Below are 17,433 nucleotides of genomic sequence, written 5' to 3' on the forward strand. Positions count from 1 at the left end.
CAGAAGCCTGGGCAGCCCCTTGGGCCTCCCTTTCCTCGGCCTCCGCCCCCGGCGCACCTCCAGCTCTGCAGCCCCAGCAGGAACAGGCCCCAAAGACTCCAGTGCCCAGCCCCGTTGCCTAAGGGGTAAGGTCCTTCCTGTCTGGGCCACAGCCTCCTCCCGCCCGCCCGCATCTAGCTCCCTTCCCTGAGAGGAGTGAGGTCTGTGCCTCAGTTTACGCTGCTCCCTCCCTTGGAGGCGCTCTCCTTCCATCCCCCGCGTGGCAACGGCCTCCTGGGTCTCACCTGCCCCACAGGCCCCCTCTCCTGAGGCCCTCTCGGACCCCTCTCGGGAGGGGTAAGGCGCCTCCAGTCTTCTCCTGAACTCACAGAGCCTTGTTCTTCCTTCTTTTACGCTTGCCTTCTCAGGTTGCACCCACGGGTGTCCAGGAGTCCCTCTTACCTGCGTGCTCGCCCCGTGGGGGCCGCCTCGCAGGCGACTCGCCTTCCGGGAGCCCCTCACGGCCCTGCGGCAGGACTCAGCATGAAGGGAGCAGGGGAAGAGGCCCGGAGGGTGCCCCAGGCTTGTGTCGGTGTGAGCAGGAAAGCAATACTCGTCCTGGGCCCTGCAGATGCCAGGCCAGTCACCACTGCTACTCAATCCGAGCTCTGCGGCCACCGAAGGGTAAGGAGTGGAGCCCAAAGAGCACCTCCCCGCCCAGTCGGGGCTGGCCTAGGCTTTGTCTGTCCGGGACTCCTGAGCCAGTGCTTCCCCAGATGAGTTTCTGAGGCTCAGATTCAAGAAGCTAGCTCTCCTTCATCACTTTTTTCGATGCCCCCAGGCCAATAGTAGGGGACCTTAATTTTTTCTTGTAAATAAAAATTATAATAGTAATTTTACCGTTTTTTTTTTTTAAGATTTTATTTATTTATTCATGAGAGACACAGAGAGAGAGAGAGAGGCAGAGACACAGGCAGAGGGAGAAGCAGGCTCCATGCAGGGAGCCCGACGTGGGACTCGATCCCAGGTCCCCAGGATCACACCCCAGGCTAAACTGCTGGGCCACTGCGGCTGCCCTATACCGGTTATTTTTTTATTGAAGTAAAATTTGTACGTGCCGTTATATAACGGCACGCACACACTGTGTATATACGTACAAGTACACGGTACCGTAAGCAGACACCCCTGAATTCGTAAGAATTCATCGAGAGTTTACAGCTGAAGCCTGGACGGTGGTGTACAAGTGTCCCAAATGCTGCAGCATCAAGCCCGACCGAGCCCACCACTGCAGCGTTTGCAAGCGGTGTATTCGGAAGATGGACCACCACTGTCCGTGGGTCAATAACTGTGTTGGCGAGAACAACCAGAAGTACTTCGTCCTGTTTACAATGTACATAGCTCTCATTTCCTTGCACGCCCTCATCATGGTGGGATTCCACTTTCTGCATTGCTTTGAAGAAGACTGGACAAAGTGCAGCTCCTTCTCGCCACCTACCACAGTGATCCTCCTCATCCTCCTGTGCTTCGAGGAGCTGCTCTTCCTCATTTTCACATCAGTGATGTTTGGGACCCAAGTGCACTCCATCTGTACAGATGAAACGGGAATAGAACAATTGAAAAAGGAAGAGAGAAGATGGGCTAAAAAAACAAAATGGATGAACATGAAAGCCGTTTTTGGCCACCCCTTCTCTCTAGGCTGGGTCAGCCCCTTTGCCACGCCAGACCAAGGGAAGGCAGACCCGTACCAGTATGTGGTCTGAAGGACGCTGACCAGCATTGCCACTCAGACACAAACCACTTCACAGCACTACAGTCCTGTCCGTTCTCACGAATGTTTAAATCGAGAAAAAGCAAACCAACTACTCTAAAACTTTTTTTTTTTAATGTCTCCAGTAAAATGGCTGAGCATTGCAGAGAAAAAAAAAAAAAGGTGCCCACCCCTGGGCACCGCAGAGTGACCCACCAGAGGTCTGCTCACCAGCCAGCAGCACACAGTCGACCCCCTTCACCCGCTCTGTTCTCTGTACCTATGACTTTGTTTTTCTATTGTTTTATTTGTTCATTTGTTTTTATAATTTATTTTGGGGGGGTTCCACATACAAGTGAAACCATATGACATTTTTCTTTGACTTATTCACTTAGCATAACACCCTCTAGGTCCATGTTATGGCAAATGGCAAGATTTCATATTTCATTCTTCTTTATGGCTAAGTATTATTCCATTATGTGTATGAATGCACGTGTGTGTGTGTGTGTGTGTGTGTTATACACACACCACATTCTCTTTATCCATCCATCTGTCGATGGACAATTAGATTGTTTCCATATCTTGCCTACTGTGAACATTGCTGCAATAAACATAGGAGTTGTGCATATCTTTTGAAATGAGTGTTTTCATTTTCTTAGAACAAATACCCAGAAGTGGAATAGCTAGGTCATGCGGTAGATTTATGTTTTCTTCCTTCTTTTCTTTTCTTTTCTTTTTTTCTTTTCTTTTCTTTTCTTTTCTTTTCTTTTCTTTTCTTTTCTTTTCTTTTCTTTTCTTTTCTTTTCTTTCTTTTCTTTTCTTTCTTTTCTTTTCTTTTCTTTCTTTTTTCTTTTCTTTTCTTTTCTTTCTTTTCTTTTCTTCTTTTCTTTTCTTTTCTTTTCTTTTATTTTCTTTCTTTCTTTCTATTTCTTCTTTCTTTCTTTCTTTCTTTCTTTCTTTCTTTCTTTCTTTCTTTCCTCTTTCAGGCAAATTATTTATTTATTTGGTAGATTTACTCTTAATTTTTTCCAGAACCTCCTTGTTTTCCATAGTGGCTGTACCAATTTGCATTCTCACCGATCTATTAAGGTCCTCTGTTCATTTTAAAAATTGGGTCCTGGGCAGCCTGGGCAGCTCAGCGGTTTAGCGCCGCCTTTAGCCCAGGCCGTGACCCTGGAGACCCGGGATCCAGTCCCACATTGGGCTCCCTGCAGGGAGCCTGCTTCTCCCTCTGCCTGTGTCTCTGCCTCTCTCTGTGTCTCTCATGAATAAATAAATAAAATCTTAAATAAATAAACAAACAAATAAATAAATAAATAATTGGGTTGTTAGTTTTTTTTTTTATTGCTGAGTGGTCTGACTTATTTATATTTTTTGGATATTAACCCCTTATTGGGTAGAGGATTTGCAAATATCTTCTCTGATTCAACAGGTTGCCTTTTTGTTTTGATGATAGTTTCCCTTGCCGTGCAAAAGCTTTTAAGTTTGATAGAGTCCCATTTGCTTATTTTCACTTTTGTTTCCCATGCCTTTGGAGTCAGGTCTACAAACACAATGCTAAGACCAATGTCATGGAAATTACCGCCTACATTTTCTTTTTGGAATTTTACGATTTCAGGTCTAACATTCAGGTCTTTAATCTATTTTTAGTTAACTGTTGTGTGTGGTGTAAGGCAGGGGTCTAGTTTCATTCTTTTGCACATAACTCTCAAGTTTTTCCAGCACCATTTATTGAAGAGACTTTCTCTATTGTATGTTCTTGGCTCGTTTGACATAAATTAATTGTCCAAATATGTGTGCTTTTATTTCTGGGCCTTAGTTCTGTTCCATTGATCTGTGTGTCTATTTTATGCCAATACCAGATGTTTTTGATCACTATAGCTTTGTAGTACAGTTTGAAATCTGGGCGTGCAATATCTCCAGCTTTGTTCCTCTTTCTCAAGATTGCTTCAGCAGCTTGGGATCTTTGGTGGCTCCATACAAATTTTAGAATTATTCGTTCTAGCTCTGTGAAAAGTGCCACTGAGATTTTGATAGAGATTGCATGAGTCTGTAAATGGCTCTGGGTAGTATAAAAGAAAAAAAATCATCTGCATGGGGCTAACTGTAAGTTGCTTGCTCCCATGCACTGGAGTTAAGTTTAAATCACTTAGTGTATTCCTGAATAATGAAGAAGCTTCCCCACAGAAATAGCAGCATCATGAATCCAGATGGGCAATGCCTTTTTTTGTGGATCCCCAGATGTGTGTGTGATGAGCCCTCAGGAGAGCCACATCAATGCTCCCTAGGGTTTTAGGCTAGTTAGAGGCAAGCGGGTGATCACTCTCAGAACATTTCCATACGAACCCTCTTTCTGCCATTTTCCTACTCTTCAGAGCAGACAGCTACAGCTGTGGCCAGCATGGCATTCCTTTGCACTTGTTTTTAATAACGCCTCTGGAGTTAGCTTGTGAAAAGTTTCTCAGCTGAGATTTTTCTTTCTATTTTCTAAAGTGTTTATTACCAGAAGATCCAACTTGTGGATTCTCTGAAGAAAATTCTTTCCTAGGAAAGGTAAGAGGTTAAAGAAGCTGTAGCTAAAATTAGTTTCTTTTCTGGCTCCGTAAGGGGGGTTGCAGCCATGGCAATAGTCAGAAGCAATAACTTAACCAGTGGTTCCAGAAATGAGCTCCTTACTGTGATTTAAAAGTGCTCTCCATGAATCCTATTTTATAATTACTGCCTGATTCTTATGGGGCACTTTAAAGCTTGAGTGTCTTCTTGTTTCATCCTCAAGTGAACCTTCTGGTTAACTGTGTCCAATATGATGCATTGCACTCAATTCTCACCCTTCAGTTTGTTCACTGGTGACTAGTGAATTACACCTGCCAAGCCTTCAGAAATCTCAATGATCGAGAATTAGAATTTTTTTTTTTATTATTTATTTATGATAGTCACAGAGAGAGAGAGAGAGACAGAGACACAGGCAGAGGGAGAAGCAGGCTCCATGCACCGGGAGCCCGATGTGGGATTCGATCCCGGGTCTCCAGGATCGCGCCCTGGGCCAAAGGCAGGCGCCGAACCGCTGCGCCACCCAGGGATCCCCGAATATTTTGTTTTCATCTGAATTCCTTTCCCTCTGGGGAAGCCAAAGTGCTTCTTGTTAATAATTTTTCAATATCCCTAGAGGAATTTGGTGGTGACTGTTAGAAGAAAATAGAGTTAGGATGATGATAATTGATCTACTCCAGGTCATTGAGTCATCAGCAATTGGGATTAGCATTTGGAGATTTGAGGGGCCTGGTTGCTTAGTTAAGATGAACTTTGACCATAACATCTAAACCTAAACCTATCACTTGACACCATATAGGCTCAACTGGTCCTGGTCTTTATGAGTGGGAAATGTTCTGTCTGTGTCCATACAGTGTGTATCCATATAAATACAGGTATTGCTCCACCCAAGTTAGTATTTCTTATCTCGGAAATGCAGGGAGTACAGGAGGGCTGGGCCCATAGTTGGTTCACAAACTTCCAGTCATTCTTTGAGGTTCTCATACTCTTTACTAAACAACAGGACCTACCAAGGTTTGCAGAACAATCTGCTGCTAACCTTTGGAGTTTAGTATGGTATCATTTTTACTTTTCCTGAGTCTGCTGTTAATGAGGCTCCATGCACTATCGAAATGGAAGGAAAGGGACAGCACCGATCTAGAGTCTAATTAATGTTGTTGTTGATTTCTGTGTAATTAGCAGCAAATTTCTTTTTTTTTTTTTTTTTTTTTTTTTTTAGTAATGGTGGAAAGATTCCACATGTTGATTGCTTCTGGAGCTTGGAAATGGGTGGCAGTAATGGAGGTGGGGGAAGAAGAGTGAATATGCAAAGGCATGCCTCCCCATGATTAGCCATGTGAAACAGGCTATCCTACCCCCCAGGATAAATATAGGAGCTGAGGCAATGAAGTAAATGCCTTCCCCCCAAACAGAAAAGCAGACAAGAGGCCATGGGCTAAACTCATTTCTAGTATCTGTGCTATAATACTCAAAGGCAACTGGACCGACGTAGAAGATGTGACACAAATCTGATCATCTCAGCAGCCAGGATAGTAAGTATTTGGGGGGGACTTTGTTCTATTCTCAGTGCCCTGAGGATCTCCAAAATTGTTCAGCTAAGTTTAAGTTGTCCTTTTAATTATCTCTTTACCATCACTATTCCATTACTGCCTCTGAATGATGGCTTTGTGCATTTTTTCACTTAAGGGTAATGAACTTCTCTCTTAATCTGGTCCCATCATTCAACTTTGTTCCAAGGAGTTTCTTTACAGACAATTTCCATTTTAATCAGAAGTGAATAGGACTGTTGCCTTTAAAGTGGACCATCTGTGGGTTTACCAGGAATTTTATCAACTTTGATCTTTATTCAATTTAACTTTCTGCCAGAGCTTCCAGTAAAGTTCTTTCAAGGCTGCGAAGGCAGAGTGCGGGGCCCACGGCGGAAGCAACTCCCTGGCACTCCCGGGTCATGTACTTGCTTCACCAGAATGAGGCCATTTGTTCTTAGGAGCCCCCCCCGCCCCCCCCCCCATGTGGGAGAGGTCAGAGCAGTGAGTTGGGAAGGTAAGAGAAGGGAACGCATAGACACAGGCTGTGATGGGTGTCAGTCCAGTGTCAGTGGGAGCCGGGAACCCTCTTTTGGAAGAGCCTGGACCAAGTGCTCAACATGACTCTAGTTTGAAACTTCTTTGTGCTAACAGGGACGTTTTGAATGCATATGCCCTCCCCAGTGTTAGGATCTCAAAAGCCCTGGTGCCAACCCGGGCTGAATGTGATGGACTTGCGGTGATATAATCGTGGGGACCGGCCCAGGACTTCCCAGTCTGTGGTGGGACCAGGAGGCTGGTGGGGAGGATCCATAGCTGCGTGGGCAGCTGGGGGACACTGGGGGCAGGTCATGGGCAGCCGGGTGGCCGCAGGCAGTCTTGGGTACGCAACCGGGGCAACCCACAGAATAGGCGGTTACAGCTTCCAGATGACTCCTCTGGCCTTGAAGTGGGGCCATTTAGGATGCCTGTGAACCCCTCTGTGTTTAAGGAACACCCCCTGCTCCCTGTCCAGGGACCCTCCCTCTTCCTGCCCTCTGGCAGTCCTCTTCTACACTTGGATGGGAAATCTTTGGGGATATTAAAGCCTCCCCAGGCTCCTAGTCTGTTTCTGTCCTTTTTTCCTTTTTTTTTTTTTTTTTTTAAAAACAACCTATTGAGGCACAGACTTTAAATTTGAAGTGCACAATTTCATGAATTTTTACGTGTGTATTTACCTGGGACACTGTCACCTTAATCAACATAATGAATGTATCCTTCACCCCAAAACTTTCATAGTGCTCCTTGGTAATCCCTTTTTTGTCCCCACTTCTAGACAATCACCATGACTATAGAATGCTTTGCATTTTTGGATTTTAGGTGTGTGGAATCTTCTCTCTCTCTCTCTCTTTGGTCTAATTTATTTCTTTTAGCGTAATTTTGTTTTGCGATTCTTCTATGTTGTTGCATGTGTCAATAGTGCCTTTCTTCTTATTGCTAAGTAGATCCATTGTATGGCCATCCCACAATTTGTTAATCTATTGGGCAATCATCCCTTTTACTTTATAAAATAATAAAGTGTTAGAACTGTGAGGGGCTTTCCAGATCATTTAATCTAAGAAAATCATTGTACAGATTAGATAATTAAAGGCCAGAACACTCCTTAAGGATTTCCTTGGAGATTACTTAAATTCAGATTCATGCCTCCTCTTACCATTCAAAGCCAGTGATGGGTTGGACCCCAGAGTGTATACTTTTTTAACAGTATCTTCTGGTGATTCTAATCCAGATATGTGGTCTACTATACTGAAGACACTGAACCGAATGATTTAAATAATTTGTTCAAGGTCATAGAAAGTTGGGAGCAAAGGATGGATCTTAAATTCCAGTCCCCTTGCAATATACTGTGCCAACCCCCAAACAACATCTGACCCTCGGAAGCCTGACACTGCTAGTATGAATCATTTTGCTTTCTAAGGAAAGAGAATGCCACAGCCCTGGGATTCTGAGCTAGTCTCATCTCTTTCCAGAAGAAGGCATGGATAACAAATTCCTTCTGTTCTGCTTTCCTTCCTCCCTCCCTTCCTCTCCCTCTTTCCCTCCCTCCTACTCTATCTCTTTCTTTTTCTTTCTTTCTTTCTTTCTTTCTTTCTTTCTTTCTTTCTTCTTTCTTTCTTCTTCTTTCTTTTTCTTTCTTCTTTCTTTCTCACTCCTCCCCTTTTCTTTTTCTTCTTGTCATCAAAGTTGCAAATATTAAAAGCAATGAAGTGGGACAACCATGGTGTAGAAAATTATTTTTCTTTTCTTTCTCTCTCTCTTTTTAAGATTTTATTTATTCATGAGAGACACAGAGAAAGAGGCAGAGACACAGGCAGAGGGAGAAGCAGGCTCCAAGCAGGGAGCCAATGTGGGACTTGATCCGGAGACTCCAGGATCATGCCCAGAGCTGAAGGCAGACGCTTAACCGCTGAGCCACGCTGGTGTCCCCCAAAGTTATTTTTCTTCAATAAAAAAGAAAAAGCCACTAGAGAAATTTCTTGACTTCATTATATTTTGATACAACCTTGCCTGTAGGTATTTTTACTTATTTGCTTCTGGTGTCTAATTTTGTGACTCAGCACTTTCTCTTGGTGACCATTCCAAACTGTAGTGATACGTGGGGCTGAGTAGAACCTGCAGAGTCAAAGATGCTGAAAATGTAACCAGAGCTGAGGAAACTTTGACCTTAGAAATAACAACCACAATAGAAAATGTCATGCAACAATCTTACGCCCTACCTCTTTCTCTTGGTCATGTTAGGGAATAAGCCATAAAGTCTCCCTTGGTGCATTTTTCACTTTGGTTTTTCTAATTTCAGTGACCTTTGGGACAGCCTTCCTCCAATCTCTGAAAATTTGAACTCAAAAACCTGAAACCTGACTTGATCCCTAGTGGCTGGAAATGTTGCTCCTAGAGCACAAAGCTGGGTAAGCAAAGATATCAAGATTGTGAAAAGCCAAGCAATAATAGTTGAAAGAAAAGGGGAGCATGAGTCAAACTCAATCTGTCAGAAAAATTTAATTCATTTTTGATAAAGCTGGCATTTTCCTGATGATACTTTCATGATGAATTGGGTAATTCAAATGCACTTGCTACTTCTGAAGCCCTAGAATGAGAGTGGGCTTTATCCTCAGTCAATGAGATAAAATTAGGAAGGGCTTTGAGAACGCAGAAGCTTCCTTGGGCAGGATCTTAAGAAGGCACACCATGTTTCTAGACCCCCAGATGCCCTTCTTCCTCTTCTAGAACCTTTTTCTGCCCCATCTTTACCAGGTACGGGCATTCCATTGTTTTCCTTACTGATCCTTAGTGTGAATTACACCCAGTCTTCAGTATCTGTGCTATCTGTGTTACCTTTTAACATTATTTGTGGGCGTAAAGGACTCTGTCTTTGAGTCATAAGGCTTGGTAATGAGCCAGAAGATTGGTGATCAGAAGTTTTAATATGTGCTCATCTATTTATCTCTTGTGAGCCTCTAGGCAAGTAATTTAACCTTTATAAGCCTGTTTCCTTATCTATAAAAGGATAGTGATGATCATAATCTACCCATTTGTGAGTGGCTGTAGGGGTCAGACTCTATATATATATAACGCCTGGTCCATAAACGGTAATTAGAGAAATATCAGACATATGAGTGTCAGCCATGCAGCCATGCAGGACATGAGAACTTTTGGACTTTTCTCTTCCTTTTGATGAGTCAACCTCTCAAGAACAACTGAAACTGGATCACCAGAGCAGAGAATGATAGTCACTTACTCAGCTAGGGTGGCTCTGTGTGCTACTACTGCTGTGCATCCACCTAATTTGTCTACATGTTCATTGTAATCATGGAGCTTGAGTCCTTGAAGCATTTGTGAGAGTTATAAAGCTAACTGGCTGAGTGTTGAATTGAGAAAGGACTCCAGCACACTTGGGAGCTTAGCTATTTCGGTGTTGCTGCATTTGAAACACGATGCTAGCATACGTGCGTATACAGGATGACAAGTGACTTCCACAAGTCTGACAAAGAAATAAATCTTGTTATTTTATGGTCACACTTTTGTGATGGTACAATTTTATTTTGCCAAAATGTATATCTGTGTTTGTGCCCATATGCACGCTCCTCGATGGTTTATTTCTATAACCAACCCAAAATAAATACAATAGAAACTGTCTCTTTATAATCCAGTTAGTTATTTCTTGCATATGTTATGACAGAAGCATTCGCTGTGATTTCTGTTCTCGGGTAATGAGAAGCTGTGATAGACGTTAACAGAAGAGGCTTCAAGTGGAAAGTTCCCCCAGATTTTCTCACCGCCTCCCTCCAAAGTTGATATGCTGTGATGTCTTTAGTCTTATTATCCCAGTGTCTGGGTGGAGATGTTGAGAAAGAAGAGATGAAATGCTGGAATCTGAAAATGAGTAAACAGCTGTCAACAGGAGAAATCCTGCAGAAGTGTCCTAAAGCATGGAGGAGGTTTCCAGAATTCGTTCTTGGCACCATTGCCTATAATCAGCAATTAGTAACCTACTGAAACTGTATTTGTCAAATACCTACATTATAGATAAAGGCTACGGAAATTGCATGAAGCCAGTGGGGAAAGGTCCTGCAAGATGCAGCCTAGAACAGATTTCTGTCTCCGGAGTCGGTAGCTTGCCTGAAGCCAAATGGTTCTTGGAAATCAATAACCTAATTAGCCCCAGGAGACAGGGTTCTCTAGACTTAGTGGAGTGGTACAGTTGCTAGGACATCTGCCCATGGGCATCCACCTTAGTGGAGAGATTTTTTTTTTCTTTTCAGGCTTTAGCGTTCTGAAGAGTTCAGAAAACAGCTCTCCAGGTGTCGAACAACCATTTATCAATATTACGGTTGGACTCATTGCTCTCCTTGCCCCAAAGCTTTTGCTGAAGTCTCCTTCCAGTCAGTCAGCTCACGCGCTAATCCAGTTAATATCACTGAGCACCGGAGTCCCTTTCTTGCAATGGCTGTTCCTCCAAGGTGAAAGGAGAAATGTTTAGATTCACACGAGGTCTGTGTTTTCCAGCATACTGAAGCAATATCAGACACATGTAGTAAAAAAAGAATGAATTGTTTTCCTTCCTCAGTGGATAGCTAAAAAATCTGTAGTTTCTCAAATTCAGGCAAAGTCAAAGTAGGTATGTGTCTACTGGACGGCTTAGCTGACTGCCAGGTGTGTTAAGGAAGTTGGTGGATGATGACAAGCATGTATGTTTTCCCAGTTCCAGGAGTGCTCAGTTTGGGCAGACAGTAGGTACAAGGTCATAGGGTTTGTGAGATGAGGCCCCATGAAGACTCAGACTGGAAGTTCGTCTTTCCTACTACGTATCAATCCCTTTTCCTATCAATCTAAATTTTTGTGGAAATTAATGATGATCTCAAATAGGTCAGTGACATATGATAGAGGTAAAAGGATAGATTCAATGATATTAGAAAAGTAGTCTCAAGAGGATTTGGTGACTGTGTTGGTTTCCTGGGCTGCTGCCATGAGCTTGGTGGCTAAAAACTACAGAAATTTATTCTCTTACAGATCTGGAGACCAGAAGTCTGAAATCAAGTTGTTGATAAGACCACATTCCCACCAAAGGCTTTAGACAAGACTTTCCCAGCCTCTCAGCTTCTGGTGACTCTAGGCATTCCTTTGGTCGTGGCCGTGTCACTACAATCTCTGTCCAGTCTTCACATGGCCTCTCCTTCTTCTCCAATCTTCCTTGTCACATCTCCTTTCTTTCTTTCTTTCTTTCTTTCTTTCTTTCTTTCTTTCTTTCTTTCTTTCTTTCCTTTAGGATTTTACTTATTTATTCATGAGAGACACACAGAGAGAGGCAGAGACACAGGCAGAGAGAGAAACAGTCTCCCTGCTCTATCCCAGATCCCAGGATCAGGACCTGAGTGGAAGGCAGACGCTCAACAGGGAGCCATCCAGGCGTCCCTGTCTCTTTCTTATAAGGACACTTGTCTTTGGATTTAGGGACCACATAGATAATCCAGGATGATCTCATCTCAAATTCCTTACCTTAATTTTATCTGCAAAGACCTTTTACCTAAATAAGGCCACATTCACATGTTTGGGAATCAGTATATGGACACATTTTTGGGGGGGATCATTCAACACACCACCCTTAATCACATTGAATATGTTAGTTTATTTGATTGAGAAGATGCCAGTGAGGATGAATTCCAAGGAGCTGGTCTGGACAGATGGGAAGACTGTGGTGGCAAATACCTAGCGAGAAAACATCAGGAGAGATGCTGTTTTTGTCAATGTAGTTCTGGACACTGTGTTTCAAGTAGGGGATGGAGAAAGCAGACATTTGACCCTTTCCCTCATATTGGCACAGTCTTGAGATTTCAATGTTATTCAATTAGCTGTCATGAAAGTAGATAAAAGACTACAGCATTCCAGAATTGGGCATTAGATTATTACATCATCTTTGTGAAACCTTACTTTAAAAATACTTCTGGATAAATAGTATGTCATATGAATGAAATTAATGTTTCATTTATATCCTAGCAGCGGTTAGTTAGCATTTGAAGTATCCTTATGAGCAATCCATTCTCCAGCCAGGACTACCAAGCTCTTCAAATACTGCTGTGGAAATCTGCACATGAGAATTTGCTAATTAGCATAAGAAATAATTTTTCAGTGCTGAAACGGGTAACATTTAACATATATTTGACCCTCAAGTCTAACCACTCTTGCATGAAAATTTATGGGAATCTGGCAAGGCCAGCTACCCAGTTCTTTTGGAGAAGCCCTCAAATGTTGAGCTCACTGAGTCCTGAGTCTCCCCACTTCACAGAGCACTGTAGCCTAACCAGAATGTTGCTATTCTCACCAGTAGAGCAGCATCGAGCATTGACCTTGGAGTAAATCTTTCATGCAAAGTGTCTGTGGGTGTGTCTGAAGACAAAGAGTAGAACTTCCCCCAAACTTATTAGTTGCAGTTGACTGTTTTTGTACCTACTTGCTAATTAATGTTTGAGTATTCAGCAGAATTGAGCTTAAGACCAACTTTTATCCTAGGCTACTACTTGTTAAGGAGGATATGGGGAAGTTGAGGTAGACTCATCCAGTTCTAATCCCCAAAGGCTATAGACTAAAAATTCTATTCACCAAAAGTCTCACACATTTGTTGAATGAACACATTAGTCTGAGGAACTTTGCAACAGAATCACCTGGCCTTTGAGCCCAAAGGCCTGTAAGGACTACTGACAACACAATTCTCCAGGTATCCAAAAATGAAAGGGTACCTACAGACTTGGGTAAAAACGTGGGCTAGGTGACTTCTTCATTGATAATCTGATAACTGTGGTCTACCTGAAAACAGGTATTGTATAGCCACTGCCTAAAACATGGAACTCAATGATATCTCTGGTTGAAGAGTTTGGATCCTCTGAGAGAAGTTCATAGAATTAAAAATGTACTAATAGCGGAGTGCTATGCATACAGCAGGCTCAGTGTTGGATATATATAAAATGAGTATACATACATATTTGTAAAATAAATAAAGCACACATAGGTAACATGTAACATATATGTGTGATATATGTAAATATTTTAATATCATGAATTTGCATATGTATACACACAGACATACACATGTACATAAGCATTAATCTACTTGCATTCACAAATAGACTGGTGCACCCATTTCAGGGATTCTTTGGCCTTAACAAGATCTTCCCTATGTAAGCATTATTTATACTACACACACATAGTCCCCACCCCTACCCGCCTCGACTCTCCCCTGCCACACCTTGAATGAAAGGAGATAGCTCTTCTGGTGGTTTCTTCAAAACTAGAAAACAAATGAGTGATTACTATTAGATATTTGCTTCCATCAACGAATAGTCTTCTTGATGATTTGAGTAATAGTTATTACTAGAAAAATAATAGCTTTCAATGTCATTAATCCAATGTGATTTGAAGGAGTTAACAATTTAGTAATTACAAAAAGGAACAGTTCTAGTAATTTAACAATGCTGTTGGTTCTGTATATCATAAAATCACCACTCGGTGCAATCAACAGAAGGAATTTATTAAAGAGAGAGCATGGAAGTGTTAAAAATGTATATTAAGGGTAAAACTCTCTAAAACATCTTATGTTTCTGAGAGTCAATTTTGCATATGAAAAAGAAAATGGCTTTCATAAATGAGAGAGATGTGTCAGTGTTAGGGAAGAATCAAGTGAAGAATGCAAAATAGTAGCTACTTACTTGTAACTTTGAGCTATGTCTTATTTTCTCCCTATTTTTGGAGACGGAATTAAAGACTGAGAAGAAACAGGAAATGTGCTGAAGCTTTTTATTGGAATTATCTTTCTAAAGAAATGCATGCAAAAACTGAAGAGTAATCATTTGGAATTGAGATGCCTCTCGAAGTAGAGCCAAGCGAGTGTCACATAGCTCCCCAAGCCTTGGGTCTGCAGATGAACGATGGAAGAGGCTGTTGGTGAGAAATCTTACTCTGGTGAGAAGAGGGGAAGGTAGATTAAGAAAAGGAAACAAGGGAAAGGTAAAATGCTGAGCTAGTAAGAAATCTTGTTTCTTGCAATTATGGACTCATAGGATCTTAACAGCAGAGCTCCCTTAAAAGTCACCTAATTCTGTCCCCTTACTCATATTGCAGACAGCGGTCATCCTGGCCCACCTCCACATAAGGCAATATTTATCAGCTCACACTCCTCTAATTGTTACACTGCTTTCTCTCACGTCCAACTCTCTCCCTTCAGATTTGATGGGTTCTGGTACTGTCCCCTGGAATACAGGAAGTAACTCTCCTCCTTCTTTGGAGTCTCAAAGACAGCTGCCGTCTCCCTGCCTTATCTTAAAGTAAGTGGATAATCAAGGACAGCTATACATGTCTGAGGTTTTTTTTTTTAAATTTATTTTTTATTGGTGTTCTATTTGCCAACATATAGCATAACACCCAGTGCTCATCCCATTAAGTGCCCCCCTCAGTGCCCATCACCCGGTCACCCCCAACCCCGCCTACCTCCCTTTCTACCACCCTTTGTTCATTTCCCAGAGTTAGGAGACTCATGTCTGAGGTTTTGGATGGCAGGGACATTCTGGGGAGTGTCCCACCAGCCCTATGCAGATGTTGTAGGGGAAGCAATCTGACAACCTGCAGAAGAGTCCCTAACAGTAGATTTATTTGTCCTCATCTCCAATATGTTTGGTCACAAGACTTAAGATAAATAATTCTCGTGCTATTTTGAATGTTTGATTGTTAAGTGAAGGTCGAATAAAGTCTGGGAGTCATGGGTTGGGATATGATTTTTAAGTTGCTATTTTTATTCATTATTAGCCCAATTTTATTGTCCTTGGTTTTATGATGCAGAAAGAATGAATTCAGTGCAAAAAAAAAAAAAAGATTAACATGATGTTTTGGTAATGCTTAGACCAAATGACAAATGATTATTTTATATGTGCTTGTTTTTTTTTTTTTTTTTTTAAATCCCAGAGACACAGTCTAATGGGGACTTGGAATTTGAGTGTAAACCAGAAGATAGAGAAATCACTTAATCAATGTTCTTTTGGACATCTTCTAGTACTGGGCTGTCTGTAGTTTAATACCCTTTCACATAGACAGTGATTTAGTTTCAGTACTCCACAGCAGAGTACGTCCAAGAGATGGTTAGTTACTGTTGGAAGTACCCTGATTAGGAACACACCATGGGAATCGTTATCCAGTGTTGGACAGACTCGAGTCAGGGATCCTTAAAGATGTCAGCTAGTTTTCTCGTAATATTTGATCAACAGCAAAGATTTTTTTAATAGTGATACTACTTGAAACATATTTATGCTTATTAGAAATTATTTATTGATTGATAAACTGGTAATGATAAAGAAATGTGGAATTGCTGAAAATGTTGTGCAGCCATTCCTGGCCTTGCATGCACGGGGTAGAAGAACCTCAAAATCCCCATAACTATAGCCTTTAATTAATTAATTAATTAATTAATTAATTAATTTTTTAACTATAGCCTTTAGAAAGGCACTCTTGACCTCTGACCGAGCCAGTGGGCTCAGATTTGGAAGACTTTGGTCATTTGACTCCTATTAAAAAGGCAGATAAATCCTGCCACTATAAATAAACCTTTCATTCAAGGAGCCATCAGAGTACCTAAAAGGACAGAGATCTGGGACTTTGTCAAGCTTCCAGAACTGCTTCTACGACTGCTTTTGTGGCCATTTGCCTGCATATATGGTGAAATTCCATCTGGGACGGACTTACATTGTACCATCCTACCCGGTAGCGAGGATACAGGAGGAAAGCTGGCCTTCCCCCTGCTTCAGCTAACTGAAGATGTGTTAGATTGGGTTTTTGTTCAAAAACATTCACTCTCTCTCCCTTCACAGTTCTCTCCCGCCCTCACGGAAGAAGTCTACTTCCCCATGCTTTGACCTTGGGGTGGTCCCAGGACACGCTTTAGCAATGGGATATTAATGCTCATGACAGAAGCAAGGGCTTAAAATGAGCTTGGGCAGGAGGCTTGCCCGCTCTCCTCTCAGCCAGGACCATGAGAAGAACATGCGTTAGGTGGTGCTCTGGGACAAGGAATCTGAGAAACAGGGACCAGACCTGCACCCAGCCTGCAGCACAGAGCTGGCCAGCAGCAGGAGGGCCGCGGCAGGGGACCCACAGAGACACACTAAGTGTTTATGGTTGAGTGCCCCTGAGATACTGTGGTTATTATGTGGCAATGCTGACTGGTATATGAGGCTACCAGGATTTACTCCCCAAACCTAATAATCATGAATGTCTAGATCAGGTTAGGTAGTAGGCATTTTACAAGTATTGTTTCTTTTTTCTTTTTAAGATTTTATTTATTTATTCATGAGAGACACAGTCAGAGAGAGAGGCAGAGACCCAGGCAGAGGGAGAAGCAGGCTCCACGCAGGGAGCCCAACGCAGGACTCGATCCCAGAACCCCGGGATCACTCCCTGAGCCAAAGGCAGAGGCTTAACCGTTGAGCCTCCCAGGTGTCCCAACAAGTATTGCTTCATTTAATTTTCATAACAAGTCTGGGAATTAGGCCTTATTTTTCTCATTATAGAGATAAGACAATCATAGCTAAGAGAGATAAAACCACTTGGCCGAAACACAGAGGAGGAACAGAAGGGAGTTAGCTCCAAGGCAGACTGTAGAGTCCATCCTCATCCGTCCCCCCGCCCACTACCTTTCATGGCTCACTCTTAACCGACTTGCTTGGACTCAATTAAACCTTAACTAAAGCTGTATCCAAGCATAGCAAGAAAGACAAAAGCTGAACCCATGCATTAGTGAGGGTCATTCATGTGCACATTCACTCATTCAGTACATGTTTAATGAGCGTGTGCTGTGTACCAGTGAGTGTATGGTGGGGATTTAATGGGAAGCATGACTGACACTGCCCCTGCCCACACAGGGTTCACAGTCTTATCTTAAGGTAGGTTTGTTTGTTAAACACAAACTTCAAGTTTTGTTCGTGCTGCAAGGATTATGGCCTCATTCCACAGTGTGAGTATAAGCAGCAGCTCTAGACAAAGGGAGCTCCCTGTGTTCGACTGCGTGACTCTTAATGTGGGGACCACCAACTAGGTGGCGTCCAAGTGGCAACTAAT

At 42.4% G+C, this 17,433-nt stretch overlaps 1 protein-coding gene across 1 annotated transcript; it reads left to right on the forward strand.

The window, feature by feature from the left end:
* Window positions 1–1,175: 1,175 nt before the first annotated feature.
* On the forward strand, window positions 1,176–1,894 carry LOC121480711 (palmitoyltransferase ZDHHC3-like). Its single transcript, XM_041737556.1, has one exon. The coding sequence runs from the start codon at window positions 1,296–1,298 to the stop codon at window positions 1,737–1,739; it is 444 nt and encodes a 147-aa protein (XP_041593490.1). The 5' UTR covers window positions 1,176–1,295; the 3' UTR covers window positions 1,740–1,894.
* Window positions 1,895–17,433: the final 15,539 nt, after the last annotated feature.

This window comes from Vulpes lagopus, chromosome 22 (assembly GCF_018345385.1).
Source record: "Vulpes lagopus strain Blue_001 chromosome 22, ASM1834538v1, whole genome shotgun sequence".
Lineage (NCBI taxonomy): Eukaryota > Metazoa > Chordata > Mammalia > Carnivora > Canidae > Vulpes > Vulpes lagopus.